At 34.9% G+C, this 22,100-nt stretch overlaps 1 protein-coding gene across 1 annotated transcript in view; it reads right to left on the bottom strand.

The window, feature by feature from the left end:
• LOC149806747 (tyrosine-protein kinase SYK-like) overlaps positions 1 to 22,100 on the bottom strand; it is a 99,022-nt gene that overhangs the window by 11,624 nt on the left and 65,298 nt on the right. The window contains exons 11-15 of the mRNA XM_089957142.1: positions 18,122 to 18,188; positions 16,962 to 17,043; positions 13,361 to 13,550; positions 10,206 to 10,346; positions 5,875 to 5,990 (exon numbers count right to left, since the gene is read on the bottom strand). Of these exons, the coding sequence (XP_089813268.1) occupies positions 5,875 to 5,990; positions 10,206 to 10,346; positions 13,361 to 13,550; positions 16,962 to 17,043; positions 18,122 to 18,188 (596 nt within the window). The remainder of the gene's footprint in view (positions 1 to 5,874; positions 5,991 to 10,205; positions 10,347 to 13,360; positions 13,551 to 16,961; positions 17,044 to 18,121; positions 18,189 to 22,100) is intronic.

Genomic DNA, 22,100 nt, shown 5'->3' with positions numbered 1-22,100 from the left:
TTCTGCAGGATGAAAACTTTGCTTGGTTGATTAAAAATGTTGTGACTCAGGTTAATAGACTTACAAACCACATCTTATTCCATGTCAATATTTAATTTAATTTTATGTTACTTCATGAATTAGTGGATTTTCCACCTGATGAAATAGATTTGTTATTCACTCTGTTAAAGACTACTGATATTTATTTTGGTCACATTCTTAATGCATTAGCAGACAGAAAACCCCAGCCAATCACTGTTAAAAATGTGTTCTTATACTTTTGATATTTGTATATCATTTGAAACAACCCTGAAAATGTATCTTACTGTCTATACTCACTTGTAAGTGGAGTCCAACTGCAAACTGCATGGACTCAAATCTGCCAATGCATAATGTGCCAGCAGATCATGGTATATGGAGTTTGTTGAGATTATTCAGTACAACAAAGAACACAGACCTGATCAGCTGGTGTATATATGCAATGGTAGATCTCAGTCTGTGTTGTTTGCAGTTGGATAATAAGCAAAGTAATGACAGAATTAACAAGAATACAATCCAAAACCTATGCAGTGCCAGTGGCCACATTCGTTGATCTGGAAGGAATAACTATCATTTTTATCAAATGACACATTAAAAAAATAAAGTTGCCAGATATGAAGAGCAAAAGACCATTTGACTAATGCTCCAGTACTCAAAAAGAATCCAAGTTAAATCTATTTCTTTTAAACTTTTGAGAGTTGGAACCATCACTGATATTCTTGAGACATAGCAAGATTTTCAAGATGGCCACCATGGTGGACATATTGGATGTAAGATCAGCACAACATTTTAATAAAGCACCAGCATGATAAAATGTCTTTTAGTGAAAACTCCATTTTGATATGACCAACAATTAAGAAAAGTAGTGATAACTGGATTTTTAAGATGGCTACTGTGGTGGCAATATTGTAGCACTAGTTTTCTTTAGGATCAAACAGTCAATGGGATGAATGTATGTGTAAAGTTTAAATGTTTTAGGATAATCCTCCAAGAGGTAATGGTAACAAACAAGCTTATGTTTGCAAACAGACAGATGACAGATGATGGATAACAGACAACAGGTTATCTGATAAGCACTTCTGATCCGTGACCAGTTCACCTAACAACAACAACCACCTTTGATTTTTGTGGACCTGTACAGCTGCAGGTTAAATTGCTACATGAAGCATTTGGTGCAAACTAGAATTGTTGCTGATATGTGAGTGATATCAGGTGTTACTGGGTGAGACTGGTGTATCCATCATGGCTTTCTCGATTGGCTGAAGGGAATTGCAAATATGTGGCCATAAGTAAAGTTGTCATTTCCACCTAATGTTAAATAGTCCCCAAAATCAATATGATTTGTGATGCATAACTAATCTTATCGTGCAGAATATAGTTTTCTTTTTTCAGTCAGTAATCTTGACCTCAATCTTTTTGATTCCAAAATTAATAGGATTCTTCCTTAGTTCGAGTGCAAGATACACAGAAAGATTGGTCCAAGTATGTGATGCAGAACTAATATCACTGTGCAGAAACTATTTGTCTTCATTTTATAAGTAATTTTGACCTCTGACCTTCTGACCTCAAAACTAATCTGGTTTGACTTTACCCCAAGTGCAAGACATCCACAAAGTTTGGTCATGGTATATGATGAAGAACTACTGTTATTGTGAAGAAATAATATTTCTTATTTTAATCATAGTGACCTTGACCTTTTACCTTTTGACTTGAATTGACAGGGCAAGTCATCCAAAAATTTGGTAAATAACTAAATTACTGTGTGAAAACAAAATTGGTAATAGATGGATAGATGAATATTACAACATGACAAGCATTATGGTGAGTGTATACGAACTCATAAACATTAATAGTACACAGTGTCACAAAACAAGGGAGATAATCCACAACCATCATTTATTACCTGTTGCTAACTACATGGAGATTTCTTCATTTTTTTAGTGAACACCCATAAACAAAATACACTGTCAGCAAACTAATATAACAGTCTCCAAAACATAATTGAAATTAATTGTTCTATTGAGTCTGAAAGAGACACTGAATGGCTAATTCAATAAACATGAGAAGTTCCGTCGGGTCACAATGGCATGAAAATTTTACTTGTGATCACATTGAGTGCTATGCAGGTTTATGCATATTAATGTGAAGTGAGAAAATCTCAGCAAAGGCAGCCAAGGGTGATAAAGGAGCATGGCAGATTGTCTCCCTTGGCTTGTGACGCTGCATTAGTACATATCAAGCTAACTACTTGAATTCAGATTGGGAATAATTACAAGGACATGTTTTAGAAACATGCATTTCTCCATGACTCCTGGATACTATTATATTATGCTTATTCCTGTAGGCACTATTGCCATGCAACAATATTTTAAAGTAATGACAACTGCATAAATGACATTGTCATTTGGTAAGCATTGTCATGCTTGGAAAAGAAAAGACCATTTTTGGTATTGTATGGTGGGGTCATCTGATGTACAAATTATTTGTTTGCCTTCTTTGTTATAAGTGTTGTCTGATCATACAAAATGTCCTTGCCTATGGGTCGGGTAGTATAGCCCAACAGGAAAGGCCCTTACTACGGCATGGGCAGCATTGGCCAGGAGAAAATGCTCTTGCCTATGGGTCGGGCAGTATAACCCAGCAGGTAATAATGTAGATCTATTCTCTCAGGAGAAGGTAATAAAAAACAGACGTTACTAACACCCTAACTAGATCTGTTATTAATCATATACTTAAAAATATGAAAATATATTTTCCAAAAATGGGGGAAATAACTCATAAATTAGTAATCTGACAAAGGGGAATCTTACATGGGACACAAACTCTTTTCGTGATACAGATGCACACCAAGTTTCATGAATGGACACAATCTGTAAAAACAAGAGTCTAGTGAAGGGACGTAAGCTCTAGTGGCCAAAAAGAATTTCCAAAAAATTAAAGGGTTCAGGAGATACAGTACAGCTCATATGTATTTTCGGAACCCCACGCATCACGGTGGGGGTCTTAATTCCTCCACATCTGCTCCATGATGATGCTCCACAACAGAGCAATAAAAAACTAACTTATCACCACCATGCCTTGGCTGGCGCACCTATAGCATCTCTACTGTGGAGAAGCTGATTAGCATTACTGATTGACATTTGAACAGCCAATCAATGAAGACAACCTTGGAAAGACCGACACATCAGGAGTGATTAACAATCAAATACCATTTCATCAACCAGTGATCTTTATTTTGATCACAGACAACAGAAATGAATCTGCAAAGTCTTATACAATCTTACACACTGACTTAATGACCTTGCTGAACTTCTCTAACAGTTTAAATTTATCCTACTGTTTAAACGTGAAAAGTAATCCTCTGAGATATGGACAATTAAATTCCAGATAACAGCATTTTATGTTTAAAAACACAAGCAACAACAAAGAAAACACTGGATTTACACTTAAATGCAAACATGTTTAGTCCTTAAGCGGCAATGGCCCTGTTACAAGACTGAATATACATGTATGTAACTATTATCTAGTTTAATTCTGAATGCATGTGTACTGTATGGGACTGGCCTTTAAATTGTATGGGGCTAAATTATTAGTTCCAACTGTGGTATTTTTTATTTTATTTCATTCATTGCAAGATAAGGCTGTTTCAACTAAAGCAGGGAATGGGATAGTGTCCTTTTTTTCTACCACAAATCATAATAAGGTTGAATCAAGACCCCTACCAAATCCTCACCCCATTAAATATAAACATGCACACCCACACAAACATACAGTCACTTGAAATTTGACCACTGTTTTATCTTGTGCACGTTTATTGGGTATTATGCGTGCTGGGTAAATAGATACATAGACTTTTGCTGTGGTGCCCTTTCCAGGAAAGTTGGGACCCTTTTAAAATTATGGAAAGCCCCTCCCAACACTTAACCTGATCCAGCCATGCTTGTACATGGGGTAACTATAGGAACTTGTGCAATATATGTTTCACGTAAGTCAAATATGTTGTAAATTGTTTTGTGTCTATCATTTGTTATTGTTCTTTTCACTGCAGCACAATAATACTGAATTACATATGACAAAGTATATTGTGCAAACTGTAACAGAAATAAGGAAATGAATGCATCTGTACATTCTGATAAAATAGTATTAACAGTTTTTTTTTAAAAAAAAATATTCACTGCAATAGGTCTATTAGCATTTTCTGAAGTTTTGTTTTGTGTTAAGCAGAGGATTCCGTAATAAGCGGTAGAAAGCACTAAACCAATATGAGAAAATTGTAGAGACCAAACTTGGTATGAAAACTACTGATAGGTCTTTTATTACGTAAAGTCATTACATCATATCTGAGAAATGTAAATTTGACATCTATCATTTTATCGATCAATTGATTGAGAGAGAGATAAGAAATCAATCCGTTGTCTTCTACTGAATCCATTTTAGCTGCAAAGCAGTATACCAAATACAGAAATCGGCTAAGTGAAAGTAATTGGTTTGCATGTTTTATCTTTTTCTTGATAGTGAAATGCTCCAATAGTCAAAGACATTAAAATAATTCAACATCTTAGATCTATATCGTGTTTATGTTTAATTATTATCTATATTTAATTTGGCATCCTTTCTATTACACAGTCTTCTTTAGAACCTTGAAATGTGTATAATCATCTGATAATGATATAGATATATTGGCATCTCTCTCTCAACGTCTAAAGAGCATGCTTGCATGGGTCATACACAGTAAGCCACACTCATCTGATAGAGATCACATCCACTCTGCTCAAGTTCAACGACTCTGTGAGAGAGTGTGGTGTGCAGAGCAATTCTCTGCAACCCGCTGTGGCAACTCTGTCAGAATGTATGGAGAGATGGGGTGGAGGGGTTTCTACTTAATCCTCTCCACTCTCTCTCCACTACCACTGCGATGCAGAGAATTCCAAAATTACTTGTGAGCTGTACTGTATTAAGTAAACAAGTGTGATGGATGGATGGAAGAATGGACAGACATCTTCATTTGCATGTGTGTATGGACAGATGGACAGATAACTTGGTGTTTGTATGGATGGATCGACAGACATCTTCATTTGTGTGTGTGTAGTGTGTGTACACAATGTAGATATGTTCCCTTGAAACATAACAGAAATGGTTCAATTTCCCATAAAAACACATTGAATTTACTATCGTTTGTGAGGTTCTATATTTTGTGGCTGCAACAAAACAAACAATTTTAAGACCCAATGCACAAATGATCCAACTGTGGAAACTATAAGAATCCTCACCTATCTACAAGTTTAAGTGTCAATTAAATGTCATGACAACCACAACCATGCAAATAAATTAATTCACTGAAAAACTAAAAAAACAAATTTCACTCAAGGGTGTCCAATATTATCTTAATAAAAACCCAACAAACATAACGGAAAATGTATTAATATAAAATGAGACAATCTCAAATTGTGAACCTATTTATCAAAAGTACTGTATTAACATAAAATTAATAAAACATCTTAGAGAATAAGACATCCTCATATTGTGAATCTATTTCTGGCCAAGTGATTTATTAACAAATCAAACAAGATAATGAGACACACCCAGATTGTTAACCTATTTATGGCCAAGAACTGTGTTAACAGGAACTGAGTGAATGAGACATACTCAAAGCAAGAATGTATTGATGACCATGTACTGTCTGACTCAATATGAAGTGACAGAATGAGGTATTTTCAAAAGTGTGATACTATTAATTGCCAAGCACTGTATTAATATGAAATGATAAAATGAGATACAGAGGTCGCCCTCATGAATGACCCCCTCCCCAATCAGCTGCCACCCACTCTAGTATGAAATTTAAAAAATGAGACATACTCATACTCCCAACAATGCAGCATGACACTGTACACATCATCAGGACAGTTAGGAGGTTTTTCCAACCTCTGGCCATCCTCTACCAAAAACTTCAAAATCTCCTGACCCTTCATTTTCTGAAAAGAAAAAAAACAAAACAAAACCATCAAGTATATGAATGTTAATTAGCTGATCTTTCATGTAATGAATGTTAATTAGTTGATCTTTCATTTAATGAATGTTAAAAATGTCAGAATTACAAACATTTTAATGTGAAAGAGAGCAACTAAGGGATAGACACAAACAGGCTTGAGAAAAAAAAAGGACAAACAGTAGAAAAGTAAATAATATTTAGAAAGAAAGAAATATCAAGATGCATTGATAATGTGTTTTTTTAAAATCAGGCGATGGGATTGGGAGAACATGTGGGACTTGAACTTCAATACTGTGTACAAAATCTTTTTGTATTAATACCTGAAACTTGTGCTAAGATTAACTGATGGATAACAGCAATTATATGCCTTCATTGTACACATTCTGTATTAATCATAATGCATGTATTGATTTGTTGACATTGATGTGGATGAATACTTAGATTAATACAAAGACCCAATTACATGTCCAAATTGTATTATAATCTTGCTGTTCAAAATGCTGCTTTCAAATAATAAGGTGAAGTACCATACCAATCTTACTTTATTTAACTCATTCTGATCATCCTTGACCGATGGTAGAAAAATCCATTGCCCCATAGTCCAGGTCAAATAAAAATTAATGCTGGGCAACCATTTTCCCCCACTGTGAAAGCATAATCAGGCAACAGGAAAATATTGTCAAATAAGACTGTTTTGGTTGAGTACATTTTGGGTGATTGCAGTTAAGTACATGTTGGGTGATTGCTTTTGGTTAAGTACATGTTGAGTGATTGCAGTTCGTTGAGTACATTTTGGGTGATTGCAATTGGTTCAGTACATGTTGGGTGATTGGTTTAGTTATGTACATGTTGGGTGATTGCTTTTGGTTAAGTACATGTTGGATTATTGAAGTTGGTAAGAGGCTGCACTAATCCAAAATCTGTCCAATGCTCATTAATTGATTAAGGAATCACAGTTCACACCAACGGCCCCTCAAGGAGAAACCTTAAAGTAACAAGACTCCCACAAATGATTGTCTTAGGGTTGCTTTCTCTTTCATGTTTGAATTGACAAACTGAAAGTCTATGATCTATTAAATGTATTATGTTTTCTCACTGGTCTCTCAAAGAAATGGGTATTCAATATACAATGGTCCCCCTCATGAATGACCCCCATGACCACTGGCCACCCACTTCTTATGGCCAGGATCCCTTGGCACCGATAAGTTTGTGTTCAACCTAAAGAAAGGCCACCCTCTAATGTGACTATCAGCAAGCATATTTGGTTCAAAACTGTAAAATTTACCACTTACAAGTGGCCACATTTTGTTTTAATATGTGTCCAGGACCAATATTTAATTCATATGGTTCGATAAGTAATCCGATAATCTTTATCAATGTCTGTTTTTCAATGTCAGGTTTTCATTACTGAATGAAGTGTTGGCTAAAGTACATATACCAATAAAGTTAAAATTATATCATTAATGATTAATGCCAGCATTTACAGGAAATGGGATCAGCAATACTGTGATAGAGTCTGGGGCTTCACACTGCGGTTGAGGTTTATTCTTTGATGATTATGACCAGATATAATTGACTAAAACGTAACATGGTCAGCATAGGTTAACCTTAAACAAAACAGGGTACCAGACAAAGACTGAAAAATCATGTGAATGTACAAGTATCACTTCCTTTATAAAGAAGGCATTTTGTATAAGAAAGTTTTGTCTGAATAATTAAACTGCAGTACTGTACAATTAGCAACATAGGACTAAATCATACAAAACTTAAACATATCATCACATAAATGGAGAATTAATATTTTAGAGAAAACAGGGATGGCCACACTTCTTATGCGGCCATGCTCCCAGTACAGAATTATAAGAGGAGGACCACTGTACTATACAGCATGTGATAGTTACTATTGATGGTTAACAAGAATATGGTATTTAAATAATTAAACCAATCAAAATTGTTGTTACATTTTACATTGGCTTGTGAGGTAATGGCTAAACAAAAATAGGAAAGTTAACAGCTCCCTGAGAGCATTCACACTGAAACAACAGTATCGGATTAACGATGGAATGAACCATTAAGACTTAACTCAGATAAATAATTGGATGAAGTTTCAAGGAAGTGGATGGTCAATGAGATACTGTTAGAAAAAAGAAAATTGTGAAATTATCTTTATTTTGCTGATTTCAAATAGATATGTGTGCAAATATTTGTAAACTTGTTACTAGCAAGACTATTAATGAGTTACAAGTACTGTTTGCAATTAGGGCTAAATATATATCACAGAAGTTAAAAATGATAAATATTAATTAGAGAAATCTTGGAGGAACTGAAATAATCTGCTCGCAACAATGAATTTTTAAAACTGTTCATTCTACTTGACCCATAAACTGTCATGTCACCTTTAAATTAAATACTTGTTTATCAGTGGAAAGTCCAACTGCAAACTGTACCAATCTAAACCTACCATTGCATACAGCAATTCCACATCTGGATCTAGCAGTCTGTCTGGAGCAATCAGTAGCACCAACAACAATATAGACCCTGATTTACCAGCACAATATGTGACATCAGATCAGGATCTATGTTATTTGCAGTTGATATGACAATGTACAGTAATACCAATTTTACTCCTGAATGGAAGCTTAGATGACTGAATTTATCCATCAACCCCCACCAGCTTCAAAGAATGACATCAACGTGACTCATTTCCTCTGGATTGGTGTTTTATGGCACAGCAGTGGGTTATTTAGTGCTGAGGCAATTGGAATATGTCAATCCCAAAGTCACCATAGTAGTTGACCCAGGCTATATGATGGTGGGATTCAAACCTACATACTCTAAGTCATGAGTCTAGCATGCTAACCACTCAGCCACTGTGGCACCTGCCTCCATTAACCACCTCATACAACATGCAAGAGGTCATGTCAGGCCTATTCTTCATCCCTGAGCCTGAAGACAGGTGGGATAGAGGTGGGAATGGGATGGGGGTGTGGTTGAACTAATTTTTAGAGTCTTGTCATAAACACAGCAACTCTGGAGAACAGCAAGTTTGGATGAAATAAAACCTTTTGCAATAAATTACAGATTTTGACATATTAAACAATGACTGACCTTTGTTGAGGTGAATATGAAGTTTTATGAACCAGTAACTGGTAAACCTCATACTGACTGATGTGAAGGTCAATACAAACTGGTAAACCTCATATTGACAGATGTGAAGGTCAATACAAACTGGTAAACCTCATATTGACAGATGTGAAGGTCAATACAAACTGGTAAACCTCATATTGACAGATGTGAAGGTCAATACAAACTGGTAAACCTCATATTGACAGATGTGAAGGTCAATACAAACTGGTAAACCTCATATTGACTGATGTGAAGGTCAATACAAACTGGTAAACCTCATACTGACTGATGTAAAAGGTCAATATGAACTGGTAAACCTCATATTGACTGATGTGAAGGTCAATATGAACTGGTAAACCTCATATGAGGCAGAGGTCAATCAGATAGGTATACTGGTCCTTAATACTTCTACTGACCTCAACATAATGTCTGTAACTCATATTATATGATCTGATAAAATAATTGAAATCTAACTTCTTTCAGTACAGCAAAAATGATATGATAGCAAAATATATCAAACTATATGACATTGTGTCAGTCAGTGAAAAAATGGCTCCATTGAGAATCATGTATTATTATGAAATATATGAGTGTATCCAACCATTACGGCAGGCAGGATTGAACGAATGATACCGATGTTTATTCATTAGCGAAAAGGCAGATAAAGGGGACATAAGCACATCAAAAAGTGAAAGGTGTCAAGTCAAATATCTTTTGCAAAAGTAATTTTCATATATAAATGATAATATGTGTCTATTTATTACATAAGGTTGCAAGAAATGCTCATGTTTCCAACTGCCAGTAAAAATCCTGTAGGAACAATATTCAAACATTGCATGGCATTATGGGAAATCTTGTACTTTTGCAAATGACAATATGAGGATATATGTTTAACATGTGAAAAAAAACACATGTAGATTAATGAATGATAAAACAAAGAAAAATATTTCAAAAATAGTTGCTGTATTTCATTATTAAATATATGATAAATAAAATCCAGCCATAAATGAAACTAAATTTGAATTTACATAAGAAACCATAACGCTCTTAATGTACTGGACTTTGTACTCACATGGTATGGTTTGGCTCCATAGGACGAGGCCTCCCAAAGGGTGATGCCATAGCTCCAAACATCTGACTTGGAATCAAACTTCCAGTAAAATACACACTCAGGTGCATACCACTTCAGAGGCCATTTACCTGCTTCTCTGGCCTGAAAAAAAATATTTTTTTTACTTATAATTATAGATGTATGTCTGTGCATCTACATACCTATCTACCTATCATTGACAAGTCAATGTCACCAAACCATAAGCAAGTTTTGGAAACTCACCTGTCTATGGCAAAACAATTAAATGCACATTAGTACATAACATTGTGACTTACAAGAGCTAAACTTTATCATATATAAAACTTTGACCTTTCCAAGCACCTCCAGTTATTGTGTGAAGCCAGTCTTTGGTGACTACTGCTGTTTGTGCTCATGTGGACTCAGGATATAATATAACATTTGGATTTGCTAAGTTACAGCTTCATAACTAGGAGAAGAAAAAAATTAAATAAATAGACAAGCAAAATTATCACAGCATACTGACTAGAGTCTAGAATTCAGAGAAAACATCTACAGTGATGCAAAGTGCAAAAAACAAACACTTTCTGTTGTGAGTGATGCGACAAACCAAATTGAAACACCAATAATTTACTGTTCCGAGCAAAAAGCAAAATTAATAAAAATAATGATAACTTCTGATCTGTGCATTTGCAGTTGATGCCCAAAAGAATAGATATCAAGTGTAAGAATCTCAGTTACCAACAAAATTTGCAAATGCTCTGTGTGTGTGTGTGTGTGTGTGTGTGTGTGTATGTGTGTGTGTGTGTGTGTGAACAAAAGCAAGTTTAAATAAGAAGGCCAGTACCTTTGTATATAGCCAACAATCACAACATTGCTATACAATATGTGACCTTGACCATAAGGTCAAAAGGAAGTGCAAGCATGCTGCAGAATTGTTTTATTTAGCTTCATAACAAACTGCCTAAAGTATGAAGAAAATGTATCAAATGGTTTAGGAAGTATCAAATGAAAAACCTTCAACCAAAACCTTAATGTAAACTTTCCAGGTATGAGACCTTGATGATGAGGTCAAAGAGGAGAACTAGCATGTCACAAAAATGGCACAGCATGTCTTTGCCTTTTGATGAATCATCCCAAGAGTAAAGAAAATCCATCAAGGGGTTTAGAAAATATCAGCAAATGGAAATTCTTCAACAAAACCTCAGTGCAAGTTTTCTATCAATGTGACATAGATCCAAGGGTCAAAGGAGAAACCCTGTGTGTCACAGAATGAACTGTCTAAACTTCATGATGATTCACTTAAAGTATGAAAAAATCGATCAAGTTCTTAGAAAGCATAAGCAAATTAAAAAAAATTTCAACCAGTATCTCAATGCAAATTTTCTGACTGTAACCTTCATCTGAAGGTCAATGGTACACTACTAGCATGTCAATGAATGAAGTGTCTTGGCTTCAGAATGATTCATGCCAAGGATGAACAAAATCCATAATGGGGTTGAGGAAATATAAGCACCCAGTCACATTCTCCTGACACCAGGCAGACCAGTCCTTATACTAACCGCTTAATGCCAAGCGCCAAGCGAGGTAGCTGATAGTACCATTTTTATAAGTCTTTGGTATGACTCAGCCAGGGATCGAACCCATGACCTCCTGCATCTGAGGCAGATGCTCTAACCACTAGGCAACCGGAGCGGTTTATTAATAATTGTACACTGCAATGACAGCTTATGCAACAGTAGGCACACTCATAATATACATCTGAATGAAAAAATATGTTCTGGGGAAACTGACAGGATAATGTAACATATGGCAATATGTGATCCTTCCGGCAGCTTCATGCTCATGTTTGATTCAGGGAAGTGCTATCCAGCAGCTCCACAGCAAATTCCAAAGCTTAGCAGTATGTAAAATTTGGCAAGTTTACATTTTTGCTATGATATACAGTCACTGTGTTAGTAAGTGAACTTACTTAGGAAGGGATATACACAATACAGGATTGAAATTCTTTGTGGCAGTGATTTCCAGAAACATTACCACTGCTAGTCACTAGCATTAGTTGTTGTTGTTGTAGGGTTTAACACCATTTTTCAGCACAAGATAGGCTATAAATAGCTACCAGTATAAAAGGTTGAGGAAGAAACCGGGAAAACCCCGGAAAGAACCACCGACCCACAAGAAACTACTGGCAAGCTTTCTCATATACCCATATTGGCCAAACCCGAGACATGAACCCATGCAGACAGAGGTGAGATGGCAGTAATCCGTAACAGTGAGCACTTTAGACCACTCGGCCACTCGGGTCCCCATTAGCATTAGTATTTAACCAATAAAGGATCAGTGGTAATATTTATGGTACCACGATTGTTAAAAACCAATAACTGTATCAGTGAATCACAGCTTACAGTGTTTGTTTGGATGTGCTCCTAACACAGCAAGATTATGTCAGATGGAATGAAATAGAAGTTGGTAAGATTATTAATTACTATACATGGTATAAAAGGACTAGTTTTTTTATATCTTGTTCATTTACAAATCTTTGAGTATAATAATAATAATAATAATAATAATAATAATAATAATAATAAATTGATGATTGCTGTGGTGCTCATTACATGTGGTACAAGGTTAGAAGTGAAATTAAATTTTACAATTTTAGGGTTTTTTTAAAGGTTTTTTATTCAAGGTTTTAAAACTGTTTGCAGTCCAAGACAAAATCCTCTCCATGGTAAGCATAACATTAAAAATTGGATCAAATGTGCTTTGATTCTGTTTCTAAATAAAATGAAAATAAAGATAATGAAAATTAATAAATAATTACAAATCAAATATCTGCAAGTGCTAAGAAATGTATGTGCATTCTTGACTGCTAAGCTAGCCTAACAAAAAACTGTCTGAAAAAGCATTTTTGTGGGGTGTGATAGAGCCATTGATTACTTTTTTTTAACAATTTGGTTTCCTTCAGGTTTTGGAGCATTTATTTAGGTTTCTAAGGTCAAAATGAAATTTTAGGTTTCATGAGGTTTTGAAGTTCATTTCTAACCCTGGTGGTAAGTTTGATTTCTACAAGATTTTTAAATCCCAAACTAAACCTGCAGCATATCTATGGCCTCAAAGGATACATGGTGGGGATTGAGCTAAGGAAAATATAAACTTACCTCATAGTAGTTGTTTTCCCTTCCCAGGGCCTTTGACATTCCAAAGTCACTGATTTTGGCAAAGTGCTCTGTGACGAGGAGCACATTACGAGCAGCAAGATCTCTGTGAACAAACTTCTTGGATTCAAGGTAACCCATCCCCATGGCAACTTGCCACATCAACTCTACGATGTTTCCTTGTGTGGTCTCCCTTGAAAAATGACAGAATGTAATTGTTTTTGTAAACAAAAATATGTTTCCTCTCCCATCATACAGAATGTTACCTTGTGACCCTGAAGGCTGGATCAAGATCACAAAAAGCTGACCAAGTCTTGGGAATTTCCTATGGCAGCTGCCTATCAATGGTCCCCCTGCATTGTACAATATTAGAGATATCTTACAAGCTGATGTTCTTTATTAATCACCTAGTGTCAACCTGTAACCTTGAAAATTAGCTCAAGGTCACCAACACCTAAACAAATCTTGGAATCCACTCATGGTATCAAAATTTAAGTTTCTTTACACACTGAGAGATGGAAATCATGCTAACATATTTAGATGCTAAACTCTATACCCGAAATTATTGGGTACCATTCATGATCTTTGTAACATGCACTGATATGTATATGTCTTTTTGCTAAATACTTTGCATTATTCTTCATTTTGTAGAGCAAAACAAACACCCCACCCCACCCCAGTCATGCTATTATCTCAATAAAACTTTTGTTACTGCAAGAGACTGTCATGATGGGGCTACAATAAGATCAGACAGAGTCATCAATCCAAAGTTCTACTAATCTGCAAAATTTTCAGGACACAAAACCATTGTACTATCAACAATAAACAGGCTCTATTCTTGAACTGAAAATTTAGACAGGAGAAAATTTCCCAATTAATTTGACAAAAGGAGGGGATTTTGTAAATGAAGATCTTGAACAAGAAATGCTTTCAAATATGATTCATGATTTTCATGCATTTAGTGTGAATTTTGAGACAACAGAGCAAAAAGCACCTTCATGCATGTTGGAACAAATAATGTCTGTACTTAAGAAAATGCCAAAGTAAACAAATATTCATAGAACACAAAACTGTCAGGCTCTAACTCATTCTAACTGCAAAATTTGACTACGGTTTGATGGGCAGACAGATAGAAGAAAGCACAGAAAAGAAATATGTCCGATAGGACTTGGAGATGCCTCAACCAGCCATCCCACCCTTCCATCCTCTCCCACTTTAAGAACTTTTACAAGTAGTAAATAAGAAGATTTCTGGCAGGTATCGATACAACCATATGTATGTATGAGACTTTTTTGTTTCAGTTGTCAATCTATTTTTTTTTTATGAGCATTAAAATTAACTTACGTAGTTTTGCAAATAAAGAACATTGGTATTTATATTCATGGATTGAAGAAAGAGTTCTACTGATTCCAAAGAAACAGTGAGTCGCTAATTTGGGGTTTATTGTGGTAACTGGTACTCCCCAAAAGTACCATATATACTTGCTTATAAGACAAGTGCAACAACAAACAACATAGACCTTGATCAGCTATTGCAGATTTGGGACTATGATGTTTGTTCTACATATTACTCCCAACAAACTGCACAGACCCAGATCTGTCTGCCCATTTTGGCAGTTTATAGTTGGACTCCCCTTAAAAGGGAGTATATACAGTAGTAAATTCAAAGTATTTTATGCATGAAAACTTTGACTGGTACCATAAAAAGTGAAATTCTAATGTGTGATCAAGTTAACCAGATCATATATTTTTTCACAAAATTAATTTACCAAATATACAGTGCATCAATTCCATCAAGTCTATGATATAATACCAAGCTGTAAAGCTTAGTACTGAATTCTGTAAAGAAGGTGACTAAACAAACAAGATCAGATAATCACTTGCAGGGTTCATTCTAAACTGTACCCTTGGGCAAATGAGCTTTATTTTGCATCTGGTGCAAGAAAAAAGTTCACTTAATAGTGCCCCCGGGCCCATGCAAACTGGAAGAAAATGAAGATAAATGATCATTATGGTTGATTTTAAACTGAACTGAGCACATCCCAAACTTACTGAACAGAATGGGCTTGGTGCCCAAGAAGAACATAGGGGGATCAATTTCATTAGCTGACAGAAATGTCTTTTAATTCTGATTGGCTTCGGCACATACTTCATGATCACTGATAGAAAATGTAAAAAGAAGGAAAGATTAAGTCTTGAGTGAAAACACTGCTGCATTTATTTCCATAGCAGTGAACATGGAAGAAAGAAAAATTGTAAACTCAAATGTTAAAATAAATTCTAGAAGAGAATGGTAACTAAAGTATAAGGGATTTAAGTCCTGAATATTCTTGCTTCAATTTATAGAAAGAAAAAAATCTATTATCCTGAGTGCAAAGAAGAAAAGACATCATGGCTCAAAGGAAATTTTCAGGGCCCACATCAAAACTTAAATGGTTGGAACCTAAAATAACAGTGACCTGAAAAGTGGACTCCATTATATTTTAAGTGGACATGGTAATTTTAGAAACTATGAGGTAGCCTGACTCTACAATGACTAATCTGAAGCATATAATGCTGAAAAAGTTAATATTTACAGTAGAAATAAAAAAATCCATGATGCATGTGTCTGTGATAATAATATGTCTTTGAATTTCTTGAATAATAAAGACACAGGTATGGGTATCTGTAACCCTCAAAACCATCTAAGTTCAACACAAGTTTGTTTGTTGTTGGTAAAAATATTCATTTAACACCCTCATAAACCAACATCTGCAACTTCAATATCTCTGTGAGAATTTAGCTATGTTTCAAAGCTATGCTGACTGTAGAAGTTTACTGTACAAAATATGGGCCCTATTGTGGGAAGTGATGCTGACTGTAGGAGTTTACTGTACAAAACATGGGCCCTATTGTGGGAAGTGATGCTGACTGTAGAAGTTAACTGTACAAAATATGGGCCCTATTGTGGGAAGTGATGCTGACTGTAGAAGTTAACTGTACAAAATATGGGCCCTATTGTGGGAAGTGATGCTGACTGTAGAAGTTAATAGTATAAAATATGGAAAAGATCACTTGAAATATGGCAAAGCTCAAAGCAATATCTTTTCTTAAACTCTCATTTAGCACCCCAATAGGACATCATCCACATATTATTTCGGCAATGACCTGGCAAAGTTTTAAGGCATTGCATTAAAAACTTCAGGAGCTGATTACACAAGAAAGGGACCTTAGGATTAAACTGACAGACCTAATGATGGACCAGTGCAACACACACAGTATTATGAAGGTCATATTTTAGCAGGGGAATAAAGATAGAAAGAATTGACTAGCGAATGGAAGGATAGAAAAGAATGATACCTAAATGAAATAAAAAGGTACATATATGGAAAAAATATAATCCGAGGAACAGAAGATGAAAAAAAAAAGCACCTGAAGGGAAGTTTTGAAAGTCTCCTTTTCAGTTACATGTTATTTTGGCTGTTATTAAATACACAGAAAACCATCAAAGTTGCTTGGTATAATAACTGATTTGTAATGTTATTTTGGCTTTAATTAAATACATAGATGTACCATCAAAACTGCTTTGTACAATACTTTGATTTCTAACAAAATGTGTCACTTACTTGTGATTACTTAAATAACTATTCAGTGGTCCCAGGGGAGCTAACTCTAGCACCAACATGATACAATCTGCCTTACATAACCCTGAAAGTATAAATTATGTATTTTTTAATTGCATTTGATAACTTAATTCATAGTTAAGATATGTGCAACAACATTAACTGGAGAAAACAAATTTATCTCAAAATATTTTTCATATGCAAATACTCTATTATTATCTTTCAAGAGACAAAAATATGCGCATATGACTATAGAGGTGGAGTTGTCAAGCTATTTCAGCTACATTATATCTCCCATATATATATATATATATATATATATATATATATATATATATATATATATATATATATATATATATATATATATAAATTCCAAACTGATAAGAACAAAACAGACAAGTAAATATAACATATAAAGTCCTCAGAACATCCCATCTGATGGCAATAAAATATGCTGACGTGATGATTTCCTTTTCCTGACACATTATTGACTATATTAAGCTAACTGCTCCAGTGGCCTAGTGGTTAGATCGTCCGCCTCGGATGCGGGAGGTCGTGGGTTCGATCCTTGGTTGGGTCATACCTGAGACTTACAAAAATGGTACTAACAGCTGCCTCACTTGGCGTTCAGCATTAAGAGGTTAGAATTAGGACTGGCTGGCCTGGTGTCAGGATAATGTGACTGGGTGGGACATCATGCTACATGTCTGCGGCATGATGCCCAGTGCTAGACATCACTATAAACTGCCACACTGCAGTCATCGTAGCGATATGACTGAAAAATTGTTAAAGCTACGCTAAAAATCGAAAGCACATCACATAATATTAGGCTAAGGAAATAGGAGTTAATTGCCTTTCCCAATGACACACCCAGGCAGATAACCTGGGCTGGCCTTCGCAGGTGTCCAACAACCAGCAACCCCAGGATTACAAATCAATCCATCCAGTAATGTTGCTGAAGGAAAAAGGATATTAAAAAATAGTGAGACCCCAACCACATCTACGATGTTATGATACACAACTAATTAGAGCAATTTGTTTGCATCCCTTAATACAATTATATGTATGCCACTAGATAATTAATCAGCACTACTACAATACATGATTTTCAAAATTCAAAGACTTTTTGAATGAGTAATTTGGTGAGAATCGGTACTTACCAATCATACGGACAATGTTCTTGTGGCTCAGATTTTGCATTAGTTTTGCTTCCTTTATCAACTCAGGCTGAAACAAATGAAAAATAAATATAGTGAAAACTCAAAATTTCCTTCAATGTGAAAAGAACTTGGTCTAAAAGCTAGGCACAGCTTTCCCTCAATAACTTGTGCATAATGGGGTCCAAAAATACTGACTGCACCATAACGTGGATGAGTTACTGAAGAATACCTGAACAATTGAGAAAGGAATGGAAATTAATAGTAAGAAGTGGGAAGGTAATGGATGAATATTCATTTTATAACCAAAATGGAAATAATTATCAATAAATAGATTTTCCCAATTAAATTGCTCACTTTTCTTTATTTTCCCGATGACTAGTATATGAAAGATCATTAGAAACATTACTTCAAGAGACTTCCACACATATCACTTGTGTACAACTGAAATATTGTATAATACACTACTGCTTTTTGCATGTCAATGTGGATACATTCTTCTTATTGCTAATTTGAAACAAAGCAATTCTTTCTTTTTTTAAAAATGATACACATTTATTTTGAGAAACAACAACCTCAAAAACTCAACTTTTTATTGTTCCAAAAATATTGATGATGTATTCAAGTAATAGTGAAATATCTGCTCATTATGAAGTCAACCCTCCTTTTGGGAATTTTAAGTTCACTACAAACTTTGGAACTTTGTAATGAACTCTAGCTGTAAAACTAAGCTTGTCATGCACTGAATGCGCCTTTCACTTGATTATTTTGCTATCTTCAATGATTAATGAACCAATGGTTAATACAAGATAATTCCATTAATTAATTACAGAATTTAAAACAGGGTTTCATTGCTAAATTGAAATGAATCACCTCTATACAATAACATGATGGCTAGCTCTTACATCCTGGGATCTACATGTCTTTTAACTTTTTTTATTCTACCCTACTTATTTGATCTGATAAAAATAAACAACAGCCATGCAAATACAAATCATTTCTACTTTGAACTGACTGTAACAATGCGTCTACGTTCCATAAACTGGGGGTCCAAACAAAGTTAGCACTTACTTAGGCTTTTGCAGAAAGCAAATTTTTATTAAAGTAAATTATATTTCGCCAAGAATATTTACCTGATCATACTACTATTAGGGATAAGCCATCTACCTCCCAAATCCAACCCAGTGATGGCAACCTATTTTTAGCCATAATGCCTGGTTGCAACAAAATGACCATCAGACCAACTGGTCTGAATTGAAAATAGTTTAGGTCAACTCAAAGGGCATGTAATTTGATTACCAAAGATGCTGGAGCTAAAATTATCAGGAATGATAATACATTTTATGGCAATACGAAAGCATGTTTTGTTTGATAATAAATTTTATGGCAATATGGAAGCATGTTTGGTATGATGGTACATTGTATGGCAATATGGAAGCATGTTTGGTATGATGGTACATTGTATGGCAATATGGAAACATGTTTTGTATGATGGTACATTGTATGGCAATATGGAAGTATGTTTTGTATGATGGTACATTGTATGGCAATATGGAAGCATGTTTTGTATGATGGTACACTGTATGACTATCATGAAGCATGTTTTGTATGATGGTACCTTTTATGGCTATCAGGAAGCATGTTTTGTATGATGGTACATTTTATGGCAATATAGAAGCATGTTTTGTATGATGGTACATTGTATGACAATATGGAAGCATGTTTTGTATGATGGTACATTGTATGGCAATATGGAAGCAAGTTTTAGATGATGGTATATTATATGGCAATATGGAAGAATGTTTTGTATGATAGAACATTTAATGGCAATACGGAAGCATGTTTTGTATGATATTACATTTTATGGCAATCAAGAAGTATGTTTTGTATGATGGTACATTGCATGGCAATATGGAAGCATGTTTTGTATGATAGTACATTTTATGGCTATCAGGAAGCATGTTTTGTGTGATAGTACATTTTATGGCTATCAGGAAGCATGTTTTGTGTGATGGTACATTTTATGACTATCAGGAAGAATGTTTTGTATGATAGTACATTTTATGACTATCATGATGTATGTTTTGTGTGATAGTACATTTTATGGCTATCAGGAAGCATGTTTTGTGAGACAGTACATGTTATGGCTATCAGGAAGCATGTTTTGTATGACAGTACATTTTACGGCGATCAGGAAGCATGTTTTGTGTGATAGTGCATTTTATGGCTATCAGGAAGCATGTTTTGTGTGATAGTACATTTTATGGCTATCATGAAGCATGTTTTGTATGATAGTACATTTTATGGCATTCAGGAAGCATGTTTTGTGTGATGGTACATTTTATGACTATCAGGAAGCATGTTTTGTATGATAGTACATTTTATGACTATCATGAAGTATGTTTTGTGTGATAGTATATTTTATGGCTATCAGGAAGCATGTTTTGTGTGATAGTGCATTTTATGGCTATCAGGAAGCATGTTTTGTGTGATAGTACATTTTATGGCTATCAGGAAGCATGTTTTGTGTGATAGTACATTTTATGGCTATCAGGAAGCATGTTTTGTATGATAGTACATTTTATGGCATTCAGGAAGCATGTTTTGTGTGATGGTACATTTTATGACTATCAGGAAGCATGTTTTGTATGAAAGTACATTTTATGGCTATCAGGAAGCATGTTTTGTGTGATAGTGCATTTTATGGCTATCAGGAAGCATGTTTTGTATGATAGTACATTTTATGGCATTCAGGAAGCATGTTTTGTGTGATGGTACATTTTATGACTATCAGGAAGCATGTTTTGTATGATAGTACATTTTATGGCTATCAGGAAGCATGTTTTGTGTGATAGTGCATTTTATGGCTATCAGGAAGCATGTTTTGTGTGATAGTGCATTTTATGGCTATCAGGAAGCATGTTTTGTGTGATAGTACATTTTATGGCTATCAGGAAGCATGTTTTGTATGATAGTACATTTTATGGCATTCAGGAAGCATGTTTTGTGTGATGGTACATTTTATGACTATCAGGAAGCATGTTTTGTATGAAAGTGCATTTTATGACTATCATGAAGTATGTTTTGTGTGATAGTACATTTTATGGCTACCAGGAAGCATGTTTTGTATGATAGTACATTTTATGGCATTCAGGAAGCATGTTTTGTGTGATGGTACATTTTATGACTATCAGGAAGCATGTTTTGTGTGATAGTGCATTTTATGGCTATCAGGAAGCATGTTTTGTGTGATAGTGCATTTTATGGCTATCAGGAAGCATGTTTTGTGTGATAGTACATTTTATGGCTATCAGGAAGCATGTTTTGTATGATAGTACATTTTATGGCATTCAGGAAGCATGTTTTGTGTGATGGTACATTTTATGACTATCAGGAAGCATGTTTTGTATGAAAGTGCATTTTATGACTATCATGAAGTATGTTTTGTGTGATAGTGCATTTTATGACTATCATGAAATATGTTTTGTGTGATGATACATTGTATGGCTATCAGGAAGCATGTTTTGTGTGATAGTACATGTTATGGCTATCAGGAAGCATGATTTGTGTGATAGAAAATTTCATGGCTATCATGAAGCATGTTTTGTATGACAGTACATTTTATGGCTATCAGGAAGCATGATTTGTGTGATAGTGCATTTTATGGCTATCAGGAAGCATGTTTTGCGTGATAGCACATTTTATGGCTATCAGGAAGCATGTTTTGAGTGACAGTACATTTTATGGCTATCAGGAAGCATGTTTTGTGTGATAGTACATTTTATGGCTATCAGGAAGCATGTTTTGTATGATAGTACATTCTACGGCATTCAGGAAGCATGTTTTGTGTGATGGTACATTTTATGACTATCATGAAGTATGTTTTGTGTGATATTACATTTTATGGCTATCAGGAAGCATGTTTTGTGTGACAGTACATTTTATGGCTATCAGGAAGCATGTTTTGTGTGATAGTGCATTT

This window comes from Sinohyriopsis cumingii, chromosome 1 (assembly GCF_028554795.1).
Source record: "Sinohyriopsis cumingii isolate HCF-2022 chromosome 1, ASM2855479v2, whole genome shotgun sequence".
In the NCBI taxonomy this organism is placed as follows: Eukaryota; Metazoa; Mollusca; class Bivalvia; order Unionida; family Unionidae; genus Sinohyriopsis; species Sinohyriopsis cumingii.
The sequence above is the reverse complement of the archived record's forward strand: the minus strand, read 5'-3'. Positions and strand labels throughout refer to the sequence as shown.